This window comes from Hypanus sabinus, chromosome 7 (genome assembly GCF_030144855.1).
Source record: "Hypanus sabinus isolate sHypSab1 chromosome 7, sHypSab1.hap1, whole genome shotgun sequence".
In the NCBI taxonomy this organism is placed as follows: Eukaryota; Metazoa; Chordata; class Chondrichthyes; order Myliobatiformes; family Dasyatidae; genus Hypanus; species Hypanus sabinus.
In genome coordinates this window covers 90,262,697-90,290,665 of record NC_082712.1, presented here as the reverse complement: position 1 = coordinate 90,290,665, position 27,969 = coordinate 90,262,697, and the positions used below count along the sequence as shown (strand labels likewise).

The window sequence follows — 27,969 nt, the reverse complement described above, 5'->3', positions numbered from 1 at the left end:
TAAAGACAAAGCTTTATTTATCACATGTACATCAAAACATACAGAACAATGCCTCACTTGTGTCAAAGACCAACATAGTCAAAATGGATGCCTGAAATGGTGGTAGAGGCTTTCAAGAGACATTTGTATAGGCATGTGGACATAAGGAAGATGGAGGGATATGGACATGGTATAGGCAGGAGGGATTGGTGTTTGGGGGTTTTGATTTGCTTTTTAGCTGGTGTGGCACAACACTATGGGCCAAATGGCCTGTTCCTGTGCAGTACTCTTACTATCTATCTATTTTATGCACAAGTGTTGCCAAGCTTCTGGTGCCAACATAACATGCCCACAACTTACTAACCCTACCCCGCACATCTTTGGACTGCGCGAGGAAACGGGAGCACTCAGTGGAAACCCACGTGGTCATGGGGAGGTAACGTGTACACTCCTTACTGTCAGCGGCGGGGTTTCAAACCGGCTTGCTGGTGCATCAAAGCGTTACGCTGCCCACTACACTACCATGCCAAAGCGGTCTAGCCTCTCTATTTAGAAGGTTTACGGACATGATAGTGGTGCTGAGGTGGAAGTTGTGTGCTTGGCTGGAGTGCGAATTGATGCAGAACCAACAGGAAGACGTGATCGGGAATACCAGTGGCGAATGGGTTTTCGATGGGACCTCGTGAGGGATTGCAATCCATACAGACAAACTGGAAAGAATTTCACTGCTAAGGGGGTGGCAGTCACAAGAGAGGATGCAGGCTAAGACTGGAGTGAGATTCGTTGAGTGCAAAGTGGTCGGAAATTCAGCAATCCTGGGGAGAGTTTCTGACTCTGGATGTCTTACTCATCATGCACCCAGTTCTAAACCAGCCAGGAACCCTCGCACTGCTCACCAAGAGCACCGGCTGCCTGGAAAGGACAAAGCTTCGATGTGCCCTGCCGATCCGTTTCTCACGTAGGATGTACTCCGAGTCAGATTTCTGAGTAGATGGCTTGCTCGCCGGACATGGCTGGCTGCTGTGTTGGTGTCGAGATGTACACTGGACACAGTATTCCGGGATCCGACCTGTAGACCTGTAGCAGACAGGGAGGTTAATGCACGCCCAGGGTGTGACTGGGGGAGGAGTGGGGGGGGTAGTGTGGTCTTGCTGGTTATGCTAGTGAGGTTCAGGGAACAGGGGAGTCCCATGATTCCAGATTCAAAGTTCTAGTTTATTTACCAAGTATACATGAAAAATACATTGTTTGTGTCAACCACAACCAGGGTGTGTTGCGGCCAGTCCGCAAGGACGTGCAAAGGATCTGTCCTATATTTTTGGACCGGAGGGCGCAGCCTCAGAATAGAAGGACATCCCTTTAGAGGGGAGATGAGGAAGAATTTCCTGAGGTGGAGGGTGGTGAATCTGAGGAATTCATTGCCACAGAGGGCTGTAGAAACCACAGCATTGGATTACAGGGACTTGGCTGGCACCAGGGCAGGAATGGATTCTCAATATTTCTGGATTTTTAATGCTTTAAAAGGGATAGAGAGGAGACAAAAAGGGGAGGTGATATTATTGGTCAGGGATACTATTACAGCTACAGAAAGGGTGGGTAATGTAGCAGGATCCTCTTTTGAGTCAGTATGGGGAGAAGTCAGGAACAGGAAGGGAGCAGTTACTCTATTGGGAGTATTCTATAGGCCCCCTGGTAGCAGCAGAGATACCGAGGAGCAGATTGGGAGGCAGATTTTGGAAAGGTGCAAAAATAACAGGGTTGTTATCATAGGTGACTTTAACTTCCCTAATATTGATTGGCACCTGATTAGTTCCAATGGTTTAGACGGGGCAGAGTTTGTTAAGTGTGTCCAGGACGGATTCCTGTCACAGTATGTTGACAGGACGACTAGGGGGAATGCCATACCAGATCTAGTATTAGGTAACGAACCGGGTCAGGTCACAGATCTCTCAGTGGGTGAGCATCTGGGAGACAGTGATCACCACTTCCTGTCCTTTAGCATTATCATGGAAAAGTATAGAATCAGAGAGGACAGGAACATTTTTAACTGGGGAAGGGCAAATTATGAGGCTATTAGGCTAGAACTTGTGGATGTGAATTGGGATGATGTTTGTACTATGGACATGTGGTCGATGTTTAGAGATCTCTTGCAGGATGTTAGGAATAAATTTGTCCCTTGAAGGTGTGGAGGAGCAGGGGGATCTGGGGGTACATGTCCACAGATCCCTGAAAGTTGCCTCACAGGTAGATAGGGTAGTTAAGAAAGCTTATGGAGTGTCAGCTTTCGTAAGTCAAGGAATAGAGTTCAAGAGTCACAGGGTAATGATGCAGCTCTATGAAACTCTGGTTAGGCCACACTTTCAGTGTCCAGTTTTGGTCGCCTCACTATAGGAAGGATGTGGAAGTGTTGGAAAGGGTACAGAGAAGTTTTACCAGCATGCTGCCTGGTTTAGAGAGTATGGATTATGATCAGAGATTAAGGGAGCTAGGGCTTTACTCTTTGGAGAGAAGGAGGATGACAGGAGACATGATAGAGGTGTACAAAATATTAAGAGGAATAGACAGAGTGGACAGCCAGCGCCTCTTCCCCAGGGGACCACTGCTCAGTACATGGCTTTAAGGTAAGGGGTGGGAAGTTCAAGGGGGATATTAGAGGAAGGTTTTTCACTCAGAGAGTGGTTGGTGCGTGGAATGCACTGCCTGAGTCACTGGTGGAGGCAGATACACTAGTGAAATTTAAGAGACTACTAGACAGGTATATGGAGGAATTTAAGGTGGAGGGTTATATGGGAAGCAGGGCTTAAGGGTCAGCACAACATTGTGGGCCGAAGGGCCTGTACTGTGCTGTATTGCTCTATGTTCTACGTTCTATATTTAAAACCCAGGCTGATAGGTTCTTGATTAGTAAGTGTGTGAAAGGTTATGGGTGAAAGACAGGAGAATGTGGTTGAGAGGGTTAAGAAATCAGCCGTGATGGAGTAGTGGAGTAGTCTCAGAGAGCCAAATGGTCACACATTCCAGGACTAACATAGCATGCCTGCCGTAACAACACAGAACACAAGTAACAAAACAACAACAGCAGGAAAACAAGCCCCTTTCCTTCCTACCACCCACTCATATACAGTCCTTCCAGCTTGTATGACTTCAAGTCCCCCTACCATCATACACGAGCTTCTACCCCCTTCCTTTCAGGTCCTGATGAAGGGTTTTTTTTACATTTTTAAAATATATTTATTTATTAAATTTTAGAAAATTACAAAGAATAAGTGTGATGGTAAAAAAGTGAGAAAAATATTGACCCTCCCCCCCTTAACCCTTATCAAAAGAAAGAAAAAAAAGAGAAAGATTGCCTGGATATCGGAGGATCCCCACATGCTCCATGGAGTTCAAAATAATTTAAATATTTATTTTTACTTTCCCCAATTACTTTATAATTTTATCTTCAAAGGACCTATGTATTTAATCCTATCTAATAAGTATGGGAGCCAAATTTTCAAAAATATATCATATTCATTTCTTAGATTATGTAATTTTTTTAAGTGGAATACAACTATGTATTTCATTATTCCAACGATCCATAGTTAAATATAAATCAGATTTCCAAGTAACTGTGATAACTTTTTAGGCTACTGCCAGTGCAATTTTTATAAATTTTTTCTGATACTTATTCAATTTAAGTTTCGGTATTGTCCCTTCAATGTCTCCTATTAAAAATAATACTGGACTATGTGGGAGATGTACTCCAGTAATTTGTTCCAATAAAAGTCTTAGATTTATCCAAAATGATTGAATTTTAAAACAAGACCAAGTAGAATGTAAAAAGTACCAATTTCTTGATTACATCGAAAACATTGGTCAGACATATTTGAATTTAATCTATTTATTTTCTGTGGTGTTATATATAATTGGTGTAAAAAATTATATTGTATTAATCTAAGTCGAACATTTATTGTATTTATCATACTATCAGAACATAATCTTGACCAGCTTTTTCCATCAATTTTAACATTCAAATCAGATTCCCATTTTTGTCTTGATTTATGAATTCCTGATTTAATTGTCTGTTTTTGAATCAAATTATACATACAAGATATAAATTTTTAAATTTTTCCTTTTTGAATTAATATTTCTATTTCACTAGATTTTGGCATCAACATTGTTTGACCCAGCTTTTCTCGTAAATAAGCCTTTAATTGAAAATAACAGAAAAGAGTGTTATTTGATATTTTGTATTTATTTTTTAATTGATCAAACAACATCAATATACCTCCTTCAGAACAATCACCTATATATTTAATCCCCTTTTGTAACCAATTATGTAAAAGTTTATTATCCATTGTAAAAGGAATAAGCCTATTTTGAATTAAAGTACTTTTTGCTAATAAAGATTTCCTTATCTCATCGTCCATATTTACCTTATTCCATAAATTAATCAAGTGTCTTTATATAGGAGATTCTTTTTTTTTCCCTTATCCATTTGGATTCCCATTTACATATAAAATCTTCTGGTATGTTTTCTCCTATCTTATCTAATTCTAATCCATCCCGGTTTTTCTTCATCAAAAAAATAGACGCTATAAATCTATGTTGATTTGCTTTATAATAATTCTTAAAATTTGGAAGTTGTAACCCTCCTAAATCAAATTTACATGTCAAATTTCCAATGATATTCTTGACATCTTTCCTTTCCAAAGAAATTTCCTTACATATTTATTCAGTTCTTGAAAAAACTTGTGAGGTAATTGTATTGGTAAAGTTTGAAATAAATATTGCAATCTAGGAAATATATTCATTTTTACAGCATTAACTCTACCTATTAATGTTATTGGTAACATCATCCATTTGTCAAGATCCTCCTTTTTTTAATAATGGCAAATAATTTTGTTTATATAAATTTTTTACATCATTATCAACTCTTAATACCTAAATATTTCATCCCGTTTACTGACCATCGAAATTGAGTTACTAATTGACATTGATTATAATTTCCTTTAGTAATAATTTCACTTTTATCCCAATTTACTTTATACCCTGATACTTTCCCATATTCTTCCAATCTAAAAGATAATCTTTACAAAGATTGCAATGGGTTTGTTAAATAAATCAAAACATCATCAGCAAATAAATTAATCTTATATTCTTCTTGATTAACTCTAAAGCCCCCCCCCCATGTCTGAATCTGTTCTAATTAATTCAGCTAATGGTTCTATTGCCAATACAAATAAAGCAGGTGATAATGGGCAGCCTTGTCTAGTTGACCTCGTTAAGCAAAATGGTGTTGAAATCTGACTATTTGTAACTACTTTAGCTTGAGGATTAGTATTTAAGGTTTTAATCCATTGTATAAAAGATTTTCCTAACTCATATTTTTCCAATATCTTAAATAAAAAATCCCATTTCAATCTATCAAATGCCTTTTCTGCATCCAAAGCATCTGCCACACTCATTTCCTCTCTTTTTTGTGCCAAATGAATTATACTAAGTAACCGGGTTATATTCTCCATTGATTGTCTGTTTTTAATAAAAACTGTTTGATCCATATGTATTAATTTTGGTAAATATTTAGATATTCTATTAGATAAAATTTTTGTTATTATTTTATAATCTGTATTCACCAAAGAAATAGGCCGATATGATGTTAGTTTTAAAGGATCTCTATCTTTTTTTGGCAATACAGTTATGATTGCTGTTAAAAAAGATTGTGGGAGTTTATGCATTCTTTCCACTTGGTATATTAATTCCATAAAAGGGAGGAATTAATAAATCTTTAAATTTTTTATAAAATTCAGGAGGAAAACCATCTTCTCCTGGGGATTTATTACTCTGAGGTGATCCTAAAGCTTCTTCAACTTCTTTTAATGTAAAGGGCAAATCTAATCCTCTGTTCTTCCAAATTTAATTTTGGAAGGGTTATTTGTGATAAAAATTTATCTATCTCAGCTATCTTATTTTGTGATTCTGATTGATATAGTTCAGTATAAAATTTTTTAAAAGTTTCATTAATTTCTAAAGGTTTATAAGTAACCTTATTTACATTTGTTCTAATTGCATTTATTGTTTTAGAAGCCTGTTCTGTTTTCAACTGCCAAGCAAGAATTTTATGTGATCTTTCACCTAATTTGTAATATTTCTGTCTAGTTCTCATTAATACTTTTTCCTGTACGATATGTCTGGAGTGTATTATATTGTAGTTTTTTATTACCAATTTGTCTTTGCTTTTCTTCTGTCATATATCTTTGAGATTCTTTTTCTAACTTTATGATATATTTTTCCAATTGATCTATTTCTGCCATGTGTTCCTTCTTAATTTTAGATGTATAACTTATAATCTGACCCCTTATATATGCTTTCATCGCTTCCCGTAATACAATTTTATCCTCAACTGAATGTAAATTTGTATCCAAAAAAAATTGAATCTGTTTTTTCATAAAATCACAAAAATCTTGACTTTTTAATAAAATTGAATTAAATCTCCATCTATAAATCGATTCCTCCTTATCCATCATTCTCATTCTCATTATCAAGAGGGAATGAACTGACAGTATTCTTGCTTTATATTCCACACTTTTCACTCTACCTTGAATATTTTTTGATAAAAAAAATCAATCCTTGAGTAAGTTTTATGTCTATTTGAATAAAATGAATAGTCTCTTTCTCTTGGATTAATTTTCCTCCATATATCAATCAGGTTTAAATCTTCCATTAATGATAAAGTTAGTTTTATTAGTTTTGATTTTATAGCAATTTTAGTTGACCTATCCAAAACTGGATTCAACACAAAACATTGACTGTTTATTCATTTCAACAGGGCTCCTGTGAGTTCCTCCATGATTTTGTGTCTGTACTCCATATCTGTTTTGTGAGTGTGTGATTGGGCAGCATGGAGGGAGTGTCTGACCCTGGGAATGTGTGATGGGACAGGGTAAAGAGAGCTTCACTCCCGTGACTGACCCTGGGCATGTGTGATGGGCGAGAGTAGAGTGAGTTTCACTATGTTTGACCCTGGCAGTAATTGCTAAGATCTTGTAGAGGGAGCTTCGCTCTTTGTTGATCGTGGGAAAGTACGATGAGACAAATTAGAGGGAGTCTCACTCTGTGTCTGACCCTGGGAGTGTGTGATAGGACAGGGTGGCGGGAGTTTCACTCTATGTCTGACCCTGGGAGTGTGTGATGGGACAGTGCAGAGGGAGTTTCACTCTGCGTCTGACCCCAGCAGTGTGTGACGGGACAGTGCAGAGGGAGCTTCACTCTGTGCCTGACCCTGGGAGTGTGTGATGGGACAGTGTAGAAGGAGCTTCACTCTGTGCCTGACTCTGGTAGAGTGTGATGGGACAGTGTGGAGGGAGCTTCACTCTGTGTCTGACCCTGGGAGTGTGTGACGGGACAGTGTAGAGGGAGCTTCACTCTGTGTCTGACCCTGGGAGTGTGTGATGGGACAGTGTCGAGGAAGCTTCACAATTGTGTCTGACCCTGGGAGTGTGTAATGGGACAGTGTAGAGGGAGCTTCACTCTATGTCTGACCCTGGGAGTGTGTGATGGGACGGTGTAGAGGGAGTTTCACTCTGTGTCTGACCCTGGGAGTGTGTGATGGGACAGTGTGGAGGGAGCTTCACTCTGTGTCTGACCCCGGGAGTGTGTGATGGGACAGTGTAGAGGGAGCTTCACTCTGTGTCTGACCCTGGGAGTGTGTGATGGGACAGTGTAGAGGGAGCTTAACTCTGTGTCTGACCCGGGGAGTGTGTGATGGGACAGTGTAAAGGGAGCTTCACTCTGTGTCTGACCCCGGGAGTGTGTGATGGGACAGTGTAGAGGGAACTTCACTCTGTGTCTGACCCTGGGAGTGTGTGATGGGACAGTGTAGAGGGAGCTTCACTCTGTGTCTGAGACTGGGAGTGTGTGATGGGACAGTGTAGAGGGAACTTCTCTCTGTGTCTGACCCCAGGAGTGTGTGATGGGACAGTGTAGAGGGAGCTTCACTCTGTGTCTGACCCACAGTGTGCATGTTGGGACAGTGTAAAGGGAGCTTCACTCTGTGTCTGACCCCGGGAGTGTGTGATGGGACAGTGTGGAGGGAGCTTCACTCTGTGTCTGACCCCAGGAGTGTGTGATGGGACAGTGTAGAGGAAGTTTCACTCTGTGTCTGATTCTGGAAGGCTGTGATGGGAAGGTGTAGAGGGAGCTTCACTCTGTGTCTGATCCTAGGGAAACTTGGACTATTTCAAATAACATTTCAGGCAGAGACGTTTGATGTGATTTCCCGGGAACTCGGTAAGTGTAGCTGTCAAAATGGACATACTGGGTCGGTTGCTGATGGGAACTGATGCCGAGATTGGGCGGGTAGATGCATTGCAAGCCAGGGAAGTGTCAGCATTCAGCGTGGCTGCAGGCTGTCGAACTTACGTTGTCCTCAGTTGACTTGGAGGAACAGTCAACTCCTTGATTGTTGCTTGGAGATTCTGATCTCATTCCTGTAAAGAAAGAAGGCATTTTGTTGGACAGGAAGGAGAGCGCTGGGGACGTGTTTACTCTAGTCTCTCAAACTCAACAGGTAGTCTGCTTGTCTCCTGAAACTTCCCCAGCTCACTGTCCGTCTGAGAGCGGATAATTGGTTCCAGGGATGGTGGGCTGTAAGCGTTTCAGGTGAGAGCAGTAAGATTATTAACTTAAACAGGAACTTTTTTTGAAAAACACAGAAGACGGTATGTACATATTGAAAAAAAGCTGCCAGATGAAGTGGGTGAGGCAGGATTAATAACAGATTCTCAGACTGCTGGACAGATGTGTGGATTGGAAAGGTTTAGAAGGTTGGGCTCGGATGGGGCATCTTAGTCAGTGTGGATCAGGAGAGCCTGCTGCTGTACTGTATGACTCCAAATGATGCTGAGCAGGCTCAATGTTAGGAGACTGAAGGGAGATCTCATTGAAGCTGGCCAAGTTCTTCAACGGTTTTATAGGCTGGATTCAGAAAGCAGGTCTCTGTTGTCTGTGCTGTCGGGAATCCTATGTTCGGTGGCCACTTCAAAAGTGGTACCTAATGAAGTGGCCAGAGTAGTGGAATCCAGTGTGGCCTTCTGCTGCTGTACATCATCCACTTCAAAGTTCAACATGTTCAATGTGCATTCAGCAATGCTCTTCTGCACACCACTGTTGTAACGTGTGGTTATTTGAGTTACTGTCACCTCCCAGTCAGTGTGAACCAGTCTGGCCTTTCTCCTCTGACCTCTCCCATTAACAGGACTTTCCCGCCCACAGACTTGCTGCCCACCGGATGTTTTCTTCTCATTTCTCGCACCATTCTCTGTAAACTCTAGAGACTGTTGTGCATAAAAATCCTTGCAGATCAGCAGTTTCTGAGATACACAGACCACTCTGTATGACACCAATGGTCAAAGTCACTTAGATCCCATTTAGAAAAATAGAAATCTACAGCACATTACAGGCCCTTCGGCCCACAATGTTGTGCTAATCATGTAACCAACTCTAAAAACTGCCTAGAATTACCCTACCCCATAGCCCTCTATTTTACTAAGCTCCTTGTATCTATCTAAGAGTCTCTTAAAAGACCCTATTGTATCCACTTCCACCATCGCCAGCAGTGCTTTCCACACACCCACCACTCTCTGTGTGAAAAACTTACCTCTGACATCCCCTCGGTACCTATTTCCAAGCACCTTAAAACCACGCCCCCTCGTGTTAGCCATTTCAGCCCTGGGAAAAGCCTCTGGCCATCCACACAATCAATGCCTCTCAACTTTCTTCCCCATTCTGATGTTTGTTCTGAACAACAACTGCTCCTCTTGACCGTGTCCTCATGCTTTTGTGCATTGAGTTGCTGCCACACGATTGGCTGACTAGATATTTGCACTAACCAGCAGGTGGGCAGGTCTACCTACTAACGATGCCGTAGTTCAGAATCAGGGATGGGTCATTAGGACTGAGAGGAGGAGAAATAGCTTCACTCTGTGTTCAGTGAATCCTTGGAATTCTTTCCTCCAGAGGGCTATGATATCTCAGAGACTGAGGACATGAGGAAGGTAGAGAGCACATGGCGGCACAAGAACAAACTGCTGGAGGAACCCAGCAGATCAGGCAGCAACCCTGGAGGGAAACGGATGGTCGACATTTTGAGTTGTGACCCTGCCTCAGGACCCAACAGATGTTTCAAGGAAATCAGCACGCTGGCACAGGAAGAGACCATTCTGCCCATTGATGCCAGTGCAAGGCTTCTGGTAAGATGGCGGCCTCTCCCGGTTGCAAGTGTGTGTGTCGTAAACAATTTTCCTTTGATCACAAGGTCCTGTCGGACTTTGGTCATACAAAATAATGCAAGTCAGGTTGATATTTTCATTGGTGAGACCGATGTCAGGGGAGGTGCTTGACCTCAGTTGTTGCACAGACTAGGGCCTCCTACTGTGGCAAAGCCTGTTGCAGCCACCCAGGGGAGGGTGTCCCGGGGCAGTGTGGGAGCGAACAGAGTCGCAGCGGGCATTCTGGAATCTGTGGTGGCTCAGTGCTGCCCTCCAGTGTTCACTCCCTGGAAAGCAAGCTAGATTGCCTTCATCTGCAATGAGAGGGGGAACTACTTACTGAGTGCTTGCTCGCTCAAAAACGTAGCTCCAGGACCACATCAAACTTCAGGCCATGCCACTGTTTCTGTTATTTTGTGACTGTATGTGCTCTCTTAAATATATATGCTGGGTACTGTGTGTGACTGAATGTAGAGTGCCTTGCACCTTGGTCTCGGAGAAACGCTGTTTCATTTGGCTGTATACATATGTATGGTTGAATGACAATAAACTTGAACTTCAATGATGGGGCAAGGCTCAATGCACTGGATAAACAAGCAGCACACTATCTGATGGGCTTAGTAAATGAGGAGGTTCAGAAGGAATGAAACCAGAGACCTTAGGCCTGATTTGACATTCCCCTGTCTGTATCAACAGTGCTGAAGTGGAGATAGTTGGGAGCTCCAAGTTCCCAGCTGTGTCCAGTAGAATCATATCAGAATTGGTTTAATATCATCGGCATATGTCATGAAATTTGTTGTCTTTGCGGCAGGTGTACAAAGCAATACATAATAATCGAGAAAAGCAGTGAATTACAGTAAATATATAGTTAAATTTAATAAGTAGTGCAAAAAAAAATTGTAAGGTAGTGTTCATGGGTTCAATGTCCATTCAGAAAGGAAGAAGCTGTTCCTGAATTGCTAAGCTTCTATCCCTCCATCCTGATGGCAACAATGAGAACAAGGCATGACCTGGGTGATGGGGAGGGGTGGGTGGGCGATCACCAACAGTTTGTCCCGGTCCAGCCACCTTGACACTACAGCCAAGAAAGTTCACTAGCGCCTCTACTTCTTCAGGAGGCTAAGAGATTTGGCATGTCACCCATTTTTACACATGCACCAGGGAAGTATCCCGTCTTTGTCACACCTCTGTGTGCTAACTGCTCGGACAGACAGCAAGAAACTGCAGAGAATTGTGAACGCAGCTCCATCCATCATACAAACCAGCCTTCCCTTCTCTGCCTCGGTCTACACTTCCCACTGTCTTGGGAACAGAGCCAACATAATCAAGTGTAACCCCCGGGTCACCTCAGGCTCGCTCAGCTCGTTCCCGTCTTGGGGGAGCAGCCTTCGGCCCGCCAAACTGGGTAATCAGCTGGTGTGGATGCTGTGTGATGTCCCCGCCTCCCCAAAAACAGACAGTACACCATAAGCGATTAAATGAGTACAATTTATAAAGGTTACTATAACTAAGTGATTAATAACGATACAGTATATATGAAGAGAAAAAATAAAGAAAAGGCGCCAAACTTATCAAAGTCCAAACCACTTCGTGCACAGCCGTTGGAGCTCAATTACTGAAGTCTTCTGGCCACCATTCGATCCCCTCCGAACTCCTCGACTCGCAGCTCAGGACCCTCCGAGTGGTCAACCAAGCACATCTAGCTTCATCCCACCTCCTCGGAGTACCTCCTGGCCTCGGACCCCCGCTTGGGGTCCGTTCCTCACCCAGTTTACAGCATTGCGTCCTCTCTCTCAACCCCCTCGCGCCGATCTGCCCAAAAGCCCGTCAACAAAAGCTTACAGACTCAGAAAAAAGAACATTAATCCCCATTTGGTTTACAAAGGAATATAATTCTCCTTATCAGTAAGTTTTAACCCAAACAAGCTTCCAACACTCTCTCGCAACAAAGAAGCATTCCTGCTAGTTAACAAAAGAAGCCCTTTTGATTACATACACAGTAACGAGGAAAAAAGAAGAAATCCCCATTCCTGCTAGTTAACAAAACAAAGAAGCCCTGCCTTCCATTTGGGACATTCTCTCTCCCCCACCCCCCCATCAGGCAAAAGACACATAAGCCTGAAAGATTCACCATCAGGTTCAAGGACAGCTTCCAGCCCATTGATGCTGGATAATTGAATGGAACTCTCATATAGTGCAGAGCAATCCTTACTCTTCATCTAACCCATGCACTCTGTGTCCTGGACAAGTGTGATGGACAGTAGAGAGAGAGCTTTTTTATGTGTCAAACCCTGGGAGTGTGTGATGGGACAGTGTAGGGGGAGCTTCACTCTGTGTCTGACCCTGGGAGTGTGTGATGGGACAGTGTAGGGGGAGCTTCACTCTGTGTCTGACCCTGGGAGTGTGTGATGGGACGGTGTGGAGGGAGCTTCACTCTGTGTCTGACCCCGGGAGTGTGTGATGGGACAGTGTAGAGGGAGCTTCACTCTGTGTCTGACCCTGAGAGTGTGTGATGGGACGGTGTAGAGGGAGCTTCACTTTGTGTCTGACCCTGGGAGTGTGTGATGAGACATGGTAGAGGGAGCTTCACTCTGTGTCTGACCCTGGGAGTGTGTGATGGGACAGTGTGGAGGGAGCTTCACTCTGTGTGTGACCCTGGGAGTGTGTGATGGGACAGTGTAGAGGAAGCTTCACTCTGTGTCTGACCCTGGGAGTGTGTGATGGGACGGTGTCGAGGGAGCTTCACTCTGTGTCTGACCCCGGGTGTGTGTGATGGGACAGTGTAGAGGGAGCTTCGCGCTGTGTCTGACCCTGGGAGTGTGTGATGGGACGGTGTGGAGGGAGCTTCACTGTGTGTGACCCTGGGAGTGTGTGATGGGACAGTGTAGGGGGAGCTTCACTCTGTGTCTGACCCTGGGAGTGTGTGATGGGACAGTGTAGAGGGAGCTTCACTCTGTGTGTGACCCTGGGATTGTGTGATGGGACGGTGTGGAGGGAGCTTCACTCTGTGTGTGACCCTGGGAGTGTGTGATGGGACAGTGTGGAGGGAGCTTCACTCTGTGTCTGACCCTGAGAGAGTGTGATGGGACGGTGTAGAGGGAACTTCATTCAGTGTCTAATCACGAGAGTGTGTGATGAGACGGTGTAGAGGGAACTTCACTCAGTGTCTTACCCTGACAGTGTGTGATGGGACAGTACAGTAGATGTTTCACATTCTGTCTGATCCCTTTTTTGTACAAAAATACATTTATTAAAGCCCTACACTAATCTAGGATCATATTGCAAACTGAAAGACCACAGGAATCATAACTAATATACATTAATATGCAAGAGCTTTGACCAGGGGCCAATGCAGACATCAGAAGTTTGAGAGGATGTTGTTTTAATTAGATCCACTGCCTGAGTAGTAAAAGCAGTGGGTTGCGGCCGTGGGAGCTCTGGCCAGTGACCAATTGGTGTTCCGCATTGAGTAATGAGAGCAAGTTAAAAGAAGGCTGGGGCAAGCGCAGTGGCCATTGTTGCAGCGGCCATCTTCAGAGTGTTGATCTAGAGGCTTCAGCTCTTCGAGTCTTCAGTGAAAAGAGGTTTCAGTCCGAGAAAGAAAAGCTCCGGGTTACGTTTTTTTTTTCTCCTTCCATTCTTTATATCTGTACAGATATAAAGTGGAGATGCCAGGCAAGATAGTTGAAAGCTCCCCTCATGGGATGTGGGAAGGCAGGGAATTCTCCAGTGACCCTGATGTCTACAACTGCGAGAAATGCATCCAGCTGCACCTTCAAATGATCCGTGTTAAGGAGTTGGAGCTGGAATTACATAAACTCCAGATCATTTGGGAGGCTGAGGGGGAGATAGGTAGGACATAGAGAGAGGTAGTTACACCCAAGGTGAAGGACACAGGAAACTGGGTGACAGTCAGGAAGGGGAAAGGGGTTAGGGAGCCAGTGAAGAGTACCTTTGCGGCCATCGCCATCACAATGGGTATATCACTTTGGATATGTTTGGGGGGGGGGGGAACGTTGACTGAACAGGGGAAAGTCACAGTGGCCTGACTCTGCCCCTAATTCAGGAGGGAAGGGGAGAGAAGAGGTATGCTATGGTGATAGTGATTCGTTAGTTAGGGGAATAAACAGGAGGTTCTGTGTGTGAGAACAGAATTCTTGGATGGTGCATTGTCTCTAGGGTACCAGGGCCCAGGACGTCTCAGATTGAGTCCTCAGCATTCTTAAGTGAAGGCTGAACAGTCCATGTAGGTATCAATGAGATGGGGAGGATGAATGATGAGTTCTGGGAATTAGGTGCAAAGTTAAAGAGTAGGATCTCCAGGGTTGTGATTTCAGGATTGCTACTTGTCCATGTGGTAGTGAGTCCAGAACTAGAAAGATTATACAGTTTAACACGAGGCTGAGGAGTTGGTTTAGGAGGGAGAGCATCAGATTTTTGGATCATTGGGCTCTCTTCCAGGGAAGATGGGACCTGTACAGAAGGGACAGTTTGCACCTGAATTGGAGGGGGACTAATATCCTAGGAGGAAAGTTTGCAAATGTTGTAGGGTGGGGTTCAAACTAGAATTGCAGGGGACGGCAACCAGAATGCCAGAACTGTTAATGGAGCGGTTGGGACTGGTAGATGTTGGTAAGACCTCAGACAAAGTCAGGAATCAAAAGGTTGAGCATGGTGTGACTAGTGTCCTGAGCTCCATATATTTCAATGCAAGAAGATCACAGGAAAGGCAGATGAGCTTGGGGCATGGATCAACACCTGGAATTATGATATTGTAGCCATTAGTGAGACCTGGTTGCAGGAGGGGCAGGACTGGCAGCTCAGTATTCCATAGTTCTGTTGTTTTAGACGTGATAGAGTGGGAGGGATAAAGGAGGAGGGTGGCGTTACCAGTCAGGAAAAATATCGCGGCAGTGCTCCATCAGCACAGACTGGAGAACTCAACTAGTGATGCATTATGGGACGAACAGAGAAATAAGAAAAGTATGATCTTGTTAATGGAGTTAAATTACAGACCACCCAATAGTCCGAGGTATTCAGAGGAGCAAATTTGTAGATAAATCACAGACATAAGAACCATAAGCTTGTTATAGTAGTTGATTTTAACTTTCCACATATTGACTGGGAACCCCATACTGTAAAAGGATCTCTTACTATCTTTCCTTTCAGTTAGTCCTGACGAAGGGTCTCGGCCCGAAACATCGACAGTGCTTCTCCCTATAGATGCTGCCTGGCCTGCTGTGTTCCACCAGCATTTTGTGTGTGTTGCTCGATGGCATAGAGTTTGTCAAATGTGTTCAGGAATGTTTCCTCCTTTAGTACGTCTAAATCCCAACAAGAGAGTATGGGATATTGGATCTGCTATTAGGGAATGAGACAGGGCAGGTGACAAAAGTCTGTGTCCAGTGACCACAATGCCATCAGTAAATATGCAAAGAGATAGGTCTGGACCACGGGTTGAGTTTCCAAATTGGAGAAAGGCCAATTTTGATGGTCTCCGAAATAATCTGGCAAGTGTGGATTGGGACAGGCTGTTTTCTGGCAAAGGTGTATTGGAAAGCAGGAGGCCTTTAAACATTTAATTTTGAGAATACAAAGCTTGTATGTGCTTGTCAGAATAAAAGGTAAAGATAACATGTGTAGGGAACCTTGGTTTTCAAGCGATTTTGACACCCTGCTTAAGAAAGGATGTGCATAGCAAGTATAGGCAAGTAGGAACAAATGAGGTACTTACGGAGTAGAAGAAATGTAAGCGAACATTTAAAGAAATCGGATAGGCTAAAAGTAGGCACGAGGTTGCTCTAGCAGATAAGATGAAGGAGAATCCTAAAGAATTCTACAGGTATGTTAAAAGCAAAAGAATTGCAAGGGACAAAATTGGTCCTCTGGAAGACCAGAATGGGAATCCATGTGTGGGGCAAAACAGATGGGGGCGAACTTAAATTAATTCTTTGCATCTATTTACTCAAGAGACAGATGCAGAGTCTATACAAGTGAGGTAAAGTGGCATCAACTTCATGGGCCCTCAACAGATTGCAGAGGAGGTGGTGTTTGCTACCCCGAGGCAAGTCAGGGTGGATAAATCCCCAGGTCCTGACAAGTGTTCCCTTGGACCCTACGGGAGGTAAGTGCAGAAATTGCCGGTGACCTAGCAGTGATATTTAAAACATCCTTAGTGACTGGAGAAGCACCGGAGTATTGGAGGATAGCCAATGTTGTTCCGCTGTTTAAAAATGGTTCTAAACAGAAACCAGGAAATACAGGTCCATAATTCATTGGCCTGTCACACGTAGAAAGAGTTGTAAGGAAGGTTTTTGGTGCATTGGCCTTCATAAATCAATGTACTGAGTACAGCAGATTGGGTGTTATGTTGAATTTGGATAGGATGTTGGTGAGGCCTAATTTGGAGTATTGTGTGCAGTTTTGCTCACCTACATCAAGGAAGTGTGTAAACAAAGTCTAAGGAGTGCAGAGAAAATTCACAAGGATGTTGCCGGGTCTGGAGGACTTGAGTTATATGGACAGATTGAATAGGTTAGGACTGTATTCTTTAGAATGTAGAAGACTAAGAGGAGATTTGATAGAGATAAAACTATGAGGGATATAGAGAGGGTAAATGCAAGCAGGCTTTTTCCACAGCGGATTGGTGGGACTACAACCAGAGGTCATGGGTTAAGGGTGAAAGGTGAGAAGTTGAAGGGGAACATGAGGGAAAATGTCTTCAATCAGAGGGTTGTGAGAGTGCAAAATGAGCTGCCAGCACAAGTGGTCCATCTGAGTTCAATTTCAACCTTTTCAAGAATTTTGGATGGGTACATGGACAGTAGGGATATGGAGGGCTCTGGTCCCGGTGCAGGTTGATGGGAGTAGGCAGTTTAAATGGTTTCCACATGAACTAGATGGGCTGAAGGGCCTGTCTCTGTGCTGTACTTTCCTGTGACTCTATGACTCTGAACTAACATATCCCCATCCTCATCAAGGCCGACCCCCACGCCAGGTCGGGACGGTGAACAAGAGCTAGGAACTGGATGGTGTGGAGGTGTAGTCCTACCTGCATCTCCAAAAGGGACTGGATTGTCGATGAGAGACCGCTCAGAGTTTGAGGGTTAGCTTATGTGTAAGATTCCACGGCCTAGGTCCAATGAGCAATTCTGGCTGAGCAAGACTATAATCATCCCCCGGGATGTGCCACAGAACCTGAAATAACTCAATGGTCAGGCCATTTAGGCCAGGGGACTTGACCCTCTGGAGTTTCTGAAGGGCTGTAGACAACCCAGTTCAAGGATGGGAGCATCCAGCCACTCCACATCCCCTGCACTGACCATTGACAATTCCTCCCAGACCTCACCACTCCACATCCTCTGCACTGACCATTGACAACTCCTCCCAGACCTCATCACTCCGCATCCTCTGCACTGACCATTGACAATTCCTCCCAGACCTCACCACTCCACATCCTCTGCACTGACCATTGACAATTCCTCCCAGACCTCACTGCACGGATCCGCACTTGACTGGTCTGGTGAGAACAAGGACCCGTGAAAGAAGTAAAGTCCTTTGTACAAACCCCATTTCCAGAAAAGTTGGGATATTTTCCAAAATGCAACAAAAACAAAAATCTGTGATATGTTAATTCATGTGAATCTTTATTTAACTGACAAAAGTACAAAGAAAAGATTTTCAATAGTTTTACTGACCAACTTAATTGTATTTTGTAAATATACACAAATTTAGAATTTGATGGCTGCAACACACTCAGCAAAAGTTGGGACAGAGTTAAAATAAGATTGAAAAGTGCACAGAATATTCAAATAACACCAGTTTGGAAGACTCCACATTAAGCAGGCTAATTGGTAGCAGGTGAGGTATCATCACTGGATATAAAAGTAGCGTACATCAAAGGCTCAGTTTTTGCAAGCAACGATGGGTCATGGCTCACCCCTTTGTGCCAAAATTCGTAAGAGAATTGTTAGTCAGTTCAAAAGGAACATTTCCCAACACAAGATTGCAGAGAATTTAGGTCTTTCAACATCGACAGTACATAATATTGTGAAAAGATTCAGAGAATTCAGAGACATCTCAGTGCGTAAAGGGCAAGATCGGAAACCACTGTTGAATGCGCGTAATCTTCGAGCCCTCAGGCGGCACTGCCTAAGAAACCGTCATGCTACCGTGACAATTATAACCACCTGGGCTTGGGAATACTTCGGAAAACCATTGTCACTTAACACAGTCCGTCGCTGCATCCAGAAATGCAACTTGAAACTGTATTACGCAAGGAGGAAGCCATACATCAACTCTATGAAGAAATGCTGGCGAGTTCTCTGGGCCCGAGCTCATCTCAGATGGACCGAAAGACTGTGGAAACGTGTGCTGTGGTCAGATGATTACACATTTCAGCTAGTTTTCGGAAAAAACGGGCGTCGAGTTCTCCGTGCCAAAGATGAAAACGACCATCCTGTTTGTTATCAGCGAAAGGTGCAAAAGCCAGCATCTGTGATGGTATGGGGGTGCATCAGTGCCCATGGCATGGGTGAGTTGCATGCAGGTGAAGGTACCATTGACTCTGAGGCGTATATAAGGATTTTATAGAGACATATGTTGCCATTAAGGCGATGTCTCTTCCCGGGACGTCCATGCTTATTTCAGCAGGACAATGCCAGACCACATTCTGCACGGGCTACAACAGCGTGGCTTTGTAGACACAGAGTGCGTGTGCTTGACTGGCCTGCTGCCAGTCCAGATCTATCTCCTATTGAAAATGTATGGCGCATCATGAAGAGGAGAATCAGACAACGGAGACCACGGACTGTTGAGCAGCTAAAGTCTTATATCAAGCAAGAATGGACAAAATTTCCAATTGCAAATCTACTACAATTAGTATTCTCAGTTCCAAAACGATTAAAAAGTGTTATTAAAAGGAAAGGTGATGTAACACAATGGTAAACATGCCTCTGTCCCAACCCTTGTTGAGTGTGTTGCAGCCATCAAATTCTAAATTTGTGTATATTTACAAAATACAATCAAGTTGGTCAGTAAAACTATTGAAAATCTTTTCTTTGTACTTTTGTCAGTTAAATAAAGATTCACGTGAATTAACATATCACAGATTTTTGTTTTTGTTGCATTTTGGAAAATATCCCAACTTTTCTGGAAATGGGGTTTGTAGATTGCATCAGGATCCGTGACGCAGGAGCCATCAACAACTAGTAACTCCACAACTGGCTTTTGGACTCCCACCACTTCTCTAACAAGTAGAAGAAGGGTGAGCGATAGTTCAAATCCTACAGCATTTGGATCCGTGACCCATGTATGTGCCTCAGGACTGTTGAAGTTGCAGATCCCTCAGTACATCCTTCTCCTGGTATTCCTGCCATAACTGTGGGTCCCTAGTGGCCAGACTAAGACGTGACTTTAACTCAAGCTGCTCAATCTCAGAGCCCTCTTTCTTTGTTGATCCCCTAGTGTACTCCTGACATAGAAACTGGATGGTGGGCTTTGCCCATATCCCAGCACAGCCATAGGGAGCAGAACTCCTCCTGTCTCTCCCCCCAGATGGCACAGAATGACTCCCAGAATTGATGTCCTACAACTGCTCCATTGCCTGGACCCCAGCTGCAAGTACAGAGGAGTGAACTCCATCCACACGAGGTGATGATACAAGGCAACTTCACTCTGTGTCTGATGTTGGGAGTGTGTGATGGGACGGTGTGGAGGGAGGGTCAGTCTGTGTCTGACCCTGGGAGAGTGTGATGGGACAGTGTAGAGGGAGCTTCAGTCTGTGTCTGGCCCCGGGAGTGTGTGGTGGGACAGTGTAGAGGGAGCTTCACTCTGTGTCTGACCCTGGGAGTGTGTGATGGGACAGTGTAGAGGGAGCTTCAGTCTGTGTCTGGCCCCGGGAGTGTGTGGTGGGACAGTGTAGAGGGAGCTTCACTCTGTGTCTGACCCCGGGAGTGTGTGGTGGGACAGTGTAGAGGGAGCTTCTTTCTGTGTCTGGCCCCGGAAGTGTGTGGTGGGACAGTGTAGAGGGAGCTTCAGTCTGTGTCTGACCCCGGGAGTGTGTGATGGGACAGTGTAGAGAGAGCTTCACTGTGTCTGACCCTGGGAGTGTGTGGTGGGACAGTGTAGAGGGAGCTTCTTTCTGTGTCTGGCCCCGGAAGTGTGTGGTGGGACAGTGTAGAGGGAGCTTCAGTCTGTGTCTGACCCCGGGAGTGTGTGATGGGACAGTGTAGAGAGAGCTTCACTGTGTCTGACCCTGGGAGTGTGTGATGGGACAGTGTAGAGGGAGCTTCACTCTGTGTCTGACCCTGGGAGTGTGTGATGGGACAGTGTAGAGGGAGCTTCTTTCTGTGTCTGGCCCCGGGAGTGTGTGATGGGACAGTGTAGAGAGAGCCTCACTCTGTGTCTGACCCTGGGAGAGTGTGATGGGACAGTGTAGAGGGAGCTTCACTCTGTGTCTGACCCTGGGAGTGTATGGTGGGACAGTGTAGAGGGAGCTTCACTCTGTGTCTGACCCCGGGAGTGTGTGGTGGGACAGTGTAGAGGGAGCTTCTTTCTGTGTCTGGCCCCAGAAGTGTGTGGTGGGACAGTGTAGAGGGAGCTTCAGTCTGTGTCTGGCCCCGGAAGTGTGTGATGGGACAGTGTGGAGGGAGCTTCAGTCTGTGTCTGGCCCCGGAAGTGTGTGATGGGACAGTGTAGAAGGAGCTTCAGTCTGTGTCTGGCCCCGGAAGTGTGTGATGGGACAATGTAGAGGGAGCTTCAGTCTGTGTCTGGCCCCGGAAGTGTGTGGTGGGACAGTGTAGAGGGAGCTTCAGTCTGTGTCTGGCCCCGGAAGTGTGTGGTGGGACAGTGTAGAGGGAGCTTCAGTCTGTGTCTGGCCCCGGAAGTGTGTGGTGGGACAGTGTAGAGGGAGCTTCAGTCTGTGTCTGGCCCCGGAAGTGTGTGGTGGGACAGTGTAGAGGGAGCTTCAGTCTGCCTCTTCAATGTTCAGCATTTTGAGCAGCAAGAGCTGCAAAATCTTTGTTATCTCCATGCCCAGAACCGCAAGGACATCTGCTGGATTACAGACTTCCCCAGGGAGAGAGTCAGCCCCGCGTGTCCGTGCTCACACTAAGCACAATAACTTCTCCGGCAATCACTCAGGTTGCACCTACCTGTCAAGTGTTTGCCTTTACACAGGTCATACGTGGTGTACAGCAGGCAAAGGACAACCCCTAAGGCCAGCAGTAATGGAAGCCACGTTTGGAGGTCATGGTTACTGTCAGCTGATGCTTCTTCTGCGAGGAAAAGAAACTGCCCATTAAACACATTGCTTTGTGTAATATGCCCCATACAAGATCACCTGGGGCTAGTGATCAATCGGTTGCTATAGAGTGGCCCAGTGGTTGCCTCATTATACTGTTCTCTGATGTGTTGCGTGTGTTTGCCTGAGTGTACGTGTGTGTCTAGTTTGCACATTCTCCTTGTGACCGCATAGGTTTCCCCGGGTGCTCCAGTTTCCTGCCACACCCTAACAACATGCAGTGCAGGGTTGGTTGGTCAATTGGCCCCCACCGTGCAGATGAAGGGTAGAATGTACTGGTCGTAGGGAGGTCTTTAGTTGTCCACGTTGTCATGTTGTTGGAATAAGGGGCCATCCTTTTGGAACTGAAATCCATCAGGACCTGTGTGCATGAAAATAAACTCTAATTTCACTTTCATTTTCAAGGCATTTATACCCTGTGTATTTATACCAATGATGATCTACTTGAACTTGAAACTCTAAGCATAGACTGGATTGCAGATCGGGAATGAAATTATATGAAGTCAAATTTATTCTCTTCTGCACATTCATACATGCACAAGTGCAATGAAAAACTTTTATCAGGAGCGCTGAATTAGCAGGGCCCTTGGTATTATTAAGGATCCCACCCTCTTTGATGTTCTACTAGGAGACTCTGATACATAAAACAGTCGGGATGGGAAACAATTTCTTCCCTCAGACCATTAGGCTTCTGAACTCCCTGCTGCATCGTATTCAAAGTGTCACTGGTTAATCTGGTCTGTACCTCTCAATATTTAATTTATGCACCTTTACTTTGTTTATCTAAGTGTAATTCATTTGTAGATTTTGTCCTTACTTAAGTTATTGTGTGTTACGTGTACAACTGTGCTTTACACCCTGGTGGACGTAGCGTCATATGAGCAGTATTTAGAAGGAAAAAAACATAAATTAAACATTAATTATATTTTTTTGCAAGAGAAAACAATCAGAAAAAGGAAATACCTGAAGTTCATTTTAATGCAAAGTTGCTACACTATGCTAGTCACATGTACATGATGACGATGATGTCTTGCAGAGAGTTTATAAAAAAGAATCCACTTCCCCTCCTTTTGAATATACTATTACAAATCTGTGGGCGACAGGGGCCACTGTTTTACATTTTGGTAATTTGTGTTTTTGGGCTGACTGAGCAATCTGGTGCCTCTGCTGTCTCTGAGTGAATCTGGCGTAGTTGAGTACAGAGAGAGCAGCCTACAGATCGTGGGCGCAAACCCATGATCGGCTCCGATTCTCGACCAACTGGCCGATAAAAGACTGAAGTCGATGAGGAAGAGAGTGGAAGGAGAGCAGGCTTTCAGCGCCATTTGTCTGCGTTTGACTGGTCTCCCTGTCCCTCTCACGGGCTGCTGCCGAGAAGGTGCAGGAGTCGGTTGTTGGGCAGTTTGTGGATTTGGACTTGTTTTTGAGAAGACCCTGCAGATCATGTTTTGTGTGTTTCTGGTTAGTCATTTTTATTAATGGCTATTTTTTTAAAATGATTTTAATCTGGGCAGACTGGCTCTGTAGCTGGCAGTCAACAAATGATACAGCGCTAAACTGAACATTCCTAAACTGCTTCTAGGACTCTGCAGTCTGATGTTAATATTCTATGTGTTATTTGCTCATTTTTTACCGTTTGCATGATTTGTGCCCGTCTGTGGGACGATGAATCTCAAGGTTGCATACTTTGATAACTAATGTGTCTTTGATTAGGGTTGTGCCTGTTAGTTCAGGAACTGAATGGTTGAAGGGAGGTAGCTATTCCTGAACCTGTTGGTGAGGGATTTGGACTCTGTACCTGCTGCTGGATGTAGCTGCAAGAAGATGGCATGGCCTGGACGGTAGGGATCTTAGATGATGGATTCTGCCTTCTTTATTTATTTAGAGATACAGCATAGTACGGGCCCTTCCGCGACCCACCTATTTAAAACTAGCCTAAACACAGGACAATTTACAATGACTAATTAACTACTAACCGGTACGTCTTTGGACAGAGGGAGGAAACTGCAGTGCCTGGAGGAACGCCAGGTAGCTCATGGGGAGAATGCACAAACTTTTTTTTACAGAGAGCACCAGAATTAAACTCCAAATTCCAGTGCCCAGAGCTGTAATAGTGTTAGAGTCCCATATTTTTGACCTACTGTAGATACAATGCTGTAAGGCAGTGCCTTTGCCAGTTGTGACAATGGGCCGCACCTTGGCTGCCTTTCTGTTCATTTACCTGGTTTGGTGACATTGACGGCTGTTCCATTTCCAGACCCTCGTTTGATTGGAACTGGTTTCTCGACCTGAATCTTGCAGTAGTAAGTGCCATTATCTTTTGGCTCAATGTTTCTGATATGTAACGTAGAAAACTGAGACGTCCAATTGACAGTGACTTTAATCTTCTCCTGTGTGTCAGGCTGATGGCAGCCTACCGATTCACTCTGACACTCGATAAGCTTTTGCTCTTCCAGAATCCATTCGACAAACACTGACGTTACGTTGCTCTGGAGTGAAAAGCTGCAGTTCATAACCACATTCTCCCCTGCCGTGACCCTGAGATATGGTGGCGACTGCGAGACGAGGATTTCCCCTTGAGAGCCTGCAACGGGAAGAGACTTTGACTCCACCTGGTGTAAAACTGAAGGTCAGAGAATCATACAGCAGTGAAATAGGCCACTCGGCCCAACCTGCCCATACTGACCAAGATTCAAGATTGTTTAATGTCATTTTCAGTACTCAAGTGTAAAGAATTGTTACTTCAGATCTGATGCAACATGGAAAAAAAACACAATATAATGAACACAACACTAAAACACAATAAATATAAATACATAAGATAGCTGATAAACATATATTGAAGGAATGCTCCTGGCTCCTTCTCTGCCACCTGTCCCACACCCCTCCCGCAGCACACCACTCTTGCAATTTCCAACACTCTTTGCTCCTGGCAGATTTGCAAACTTGCTCTCCACTCCACATTGACAAATACAGAAAAAGGCTTAGGCACCCTAACTATATATACGTGCCTAAAAATTTGTACAGTACTGTATGTTCTTGATGACGGGTAGGCCAGTGAGCATTCATCCATATCATTCCTATTTTCTAACACTTGGCCCATATACGAAGATAATTCAAATGCTCACCCAGACACTTCATAAATACCGTCAGTTCCCATCACTTTCTCCAGAAGGGTATCCAAGGGACTCCCCAGTCTCTGTGTGTGAAGGATTTCCCTCTGTATCCCTCTAAACCTCTTCCCCTACACTCTCAGTGGCAATGTTATCAGATACCTCCTGGACCTAATAAAGTGGCCACTAAGTGTATGCTTGTGGTCTTCTGTAGCCTAACCACTCCACGATTTGATGTGTTCTGTGTACAGAGATGCTCTTCCACACACCACTGTTATAATTGTGGTTATCTGAATTACTGTCATCTTGAACCAGTCTGGCCATTCTCCTCTGACCCCTCTCATTGACGAGGCATTTTCACCCACAGAAATGCCGCTCACTGGATTTTTTTTACTTATTTTTCACACCATTTCCTGTAAACTCCAGGGACTGTTGTGTGTGAAAATCCCAGGAGATCAGCAGTTTCTGAGACACTCAAACCACCCTGTCTGGCACCAACAATCACTCCATAAACAAAGTCACTTAGATCACATTTCTTCCCCATTCTGATGGTTGGTCTGAACAACTGAACCTTTTGACCATGTCTGAATGCTTTTATGCATTGAGTTGCTGCCATGTGATTGACTGATTAGATATTTGATTAATGAGTAGGTGTACAGGTGTACCTAATAAAGTGGCCACCGAGTGTATGCCTTTCCTAATTTTGTCTACCTCTTTCAAGCCCTCTGCAACCCACTCAACCGCCCCACTGCCTCTGCTCAAGTAAAACAAATCCAGCCTCTCTCTCATTATCTCCTTATCACTCCTTCCCAGGGAGCACCCTGGTAAAACACTTTTGCACTCTCTCCAGTGCAAACACCTTCTTTCTACAGATCAGACAATCTAGGAAACAGTTCTGAGTTTTTCGTGGCTCAGGGTTCAGAGTCGAGATCTTCAGAGAAAACCGTGATGCCCCCCCAACTCAACCCCCAGGACCTGCCCTCTTCTCATTGTTACAAGCACAGAAGCCTGAAGATGCACATTCAGCGATTCAGGAACAGTTTCTCCCCTCTGCCATCGGAATTTTGAATGGACTGTGAACCTATGAACACTACCTCTCTACTTTTTTTTAACATCAATAAATCCTTTTAATGTTTTTGTGAATTAATCTTAAATGGGAGTCAGGTTAAAGCCCATATGGAAATATGGACAAATACAAGAGGATGAGGAATCATCCTCACAGGAAGATTTGTCCCAGACTTGCAATCCTTGGTTGCAAGTTTTAACCAGTACAAAGAAACTTGTAACAAAACTGCTTGGCCATATGGTCTATTATGCATTTTAATAGAGTAATACCAAGGATTCCATCTCAATCAAAACTCAAGACATGTTAGCATGACAAATTGATTTATTTTTTCTGATATCCATTCAGTCAATGAAGACCGTCCTTAGGCTACAAGTGCTGAAGCAGTAGAGGATTCATACTCAAGACGTACAAACAAGCTGGATCAACTCAGCAGGTCGGGCAGCATCCGTTGAAATGAGCAGTCAATGTTTCGGGCCGAGACCCTTCGTCAGGAAAACATTGAAACGCTGACTGCTCGTTTCAAAGGACGCTGCCCGACCTGCTGAGTTCATCCAGCTTGTCTGTACGTGTTGATCTGACCCCAGCACCTGCAGTGCACTTTGTGTTTCGAGGATTCATACTTCCATTTGGGTGGAAGCACCTCCTTGGACTTGTAATACTGGGCGAGTCTATTTTTTATTTTGGATTTTGCTATTTAATCTAGCTACTTAATATACATGTACATACTTACAGAATTCACAGGTTTTTTTCTCTGTTATTAGGTATTGCACTGCACTGCTGCCACAAAGTTACAGATTTCATGATATACGCCAGTGATAAAAAAATTGATTCTAATTCTGAGGTCTCTGCCGCTGCAGCTGAGATAATGCAGCAGCCTTTTCAAACCGCATCTATTACACCCTAGAACAGGCTGCATTGAGAGATCTCACACCATGTGTAGGGATGAACGAATTAGTCTTAGAACAGCGAACATTACCATGTACTGCTCTCTGGGAGAGAAAGCTCCCTCTCAGACACCCTCTAAATCCCTTGACCTTCTATCATCCTGTGAATATTTTCTTAAATTGATCCTGTCCGTACCCTCATGGTCATGTGTACCTCAATCCCGTTGCTGCACCTCCATTCACCCTCCTCATCACCGTCCCATACGACATCCACATTCTCTCCAGTGAAATCACCTCCACCCGTCTTCCTCAGTACTCCATGTCCTGGCCTCATTAATGCCCCCAGTGTCTTTCAGCTCACATTTACCTGGATTAAGCACCCTCAGTGACTTCTCAGCCCACTTCACCAACACATTGTGATTCTGTACTGTCAACGACTCCACAGATATTTGTGTCGTAGGACATGGAACACTACAGCACAGTACCGCCATTTTGGTCCATGATGTGCCAACCTTTAACCGACTGTAAGATCAATCTAAACTTTCCCTCCTGCATACCCTTCATTTTCCATCATCCACATATCCATCAAAGAGTTTCTTAAATGCCTAAAATTCTGTATCTGCCTCTACCACCACCATCACCACACAGCCACCATGCTCTGCGTAAAAAATCTTACTTCTGATATCCTTCCGTACACCTCTCTCCAATCACATTAAAATGACTGCTCCTTGTGTTAGCCATTTTTGGCCTGGGAAAAAGTCTCTGGCTGTCCACTTATCTTCTTGTACCTCTATCAAGTCACCTCTCATCCCCCTTTGCTCCAAAGAGAAAAGCCCCAGCTCGCTCAACCTTCCCTCATCAGACATGCTTTGCAATCCAGACAGCAACCTGGTAATCTCCTGTATGATCGGGAGAGGAATACTGAACAGTACAGACCATTTAGTGCACTGTGTTGTGCTGACCTTTTAATCTACTCCAAGACCAATATAAACCTTCCGTCCTACAGTACATAACCCTCATTTTACTATCGTCCACATGTTATGCTAACAATAAACAACACAAGATTCCAGATGCTGGAAATCAAGTGTAAAACACACAAAGTGCTGGAGGAACTCATCAGGTCAGGCAGCATCTGTGGAAATAAATAAACTGTCCCTTTCTGATGAGGCTCTTATCCTGAAATATTGACTGTTCATTCCTCTCCATAGATGCTGCCTGGCCTGCATGTTACGCATTTTATGCTTACACTTGTAAATAGATCAGACCTTTACCTGGATCAAGGCCCCCACAGGCATTGAGGATACTGTACGTCCACAGAAAGGCTACCCAGGTCATCTGTCCTTTGCAGGGAAGCAGCAGCTGCTCTTCAGAGCCGTTC

General features: G+C 44.3%; 1 protein-coding gene across 2 annotated transcripts; it reads right to left on the bottom strand.

The window, feature by feature from the left end:
• On the bottom strand, positions 1–27,969 carry LOC132396365 (uncharacterized). 2 transcript variants are annotated; one of them, XM_059973878.1, is made up of 5 exons: positions 27,863–27,969; positions 23,750–24,112; positions 21,380–21,502; positions 8,380–8,447; positions 1–1,056 (listed from the first exon to the last, which is right to left on the bottom strand). In XM_059973878.1, the coding sequence occupies exons 1-5, from the start codon at positions 27,924–27,926 to the stop codon at positions 955–957; spliced, it is 720 nt and encodes a 239-aa protein (XP_059829861.1). In that variant the 5' UTR covers positions 27,927–27,969; the 3' UTR covers positions 1–954. The 2 variants fall into 2 exon arrangements, with proteins under 2 accessions (XP_059829861.1, XP_059829864.1); XM_059973881.1 differs by lacking the exons at positions 1–1,056; positions 8,380–8,447 and adding an exon at positions 11,729–12,038.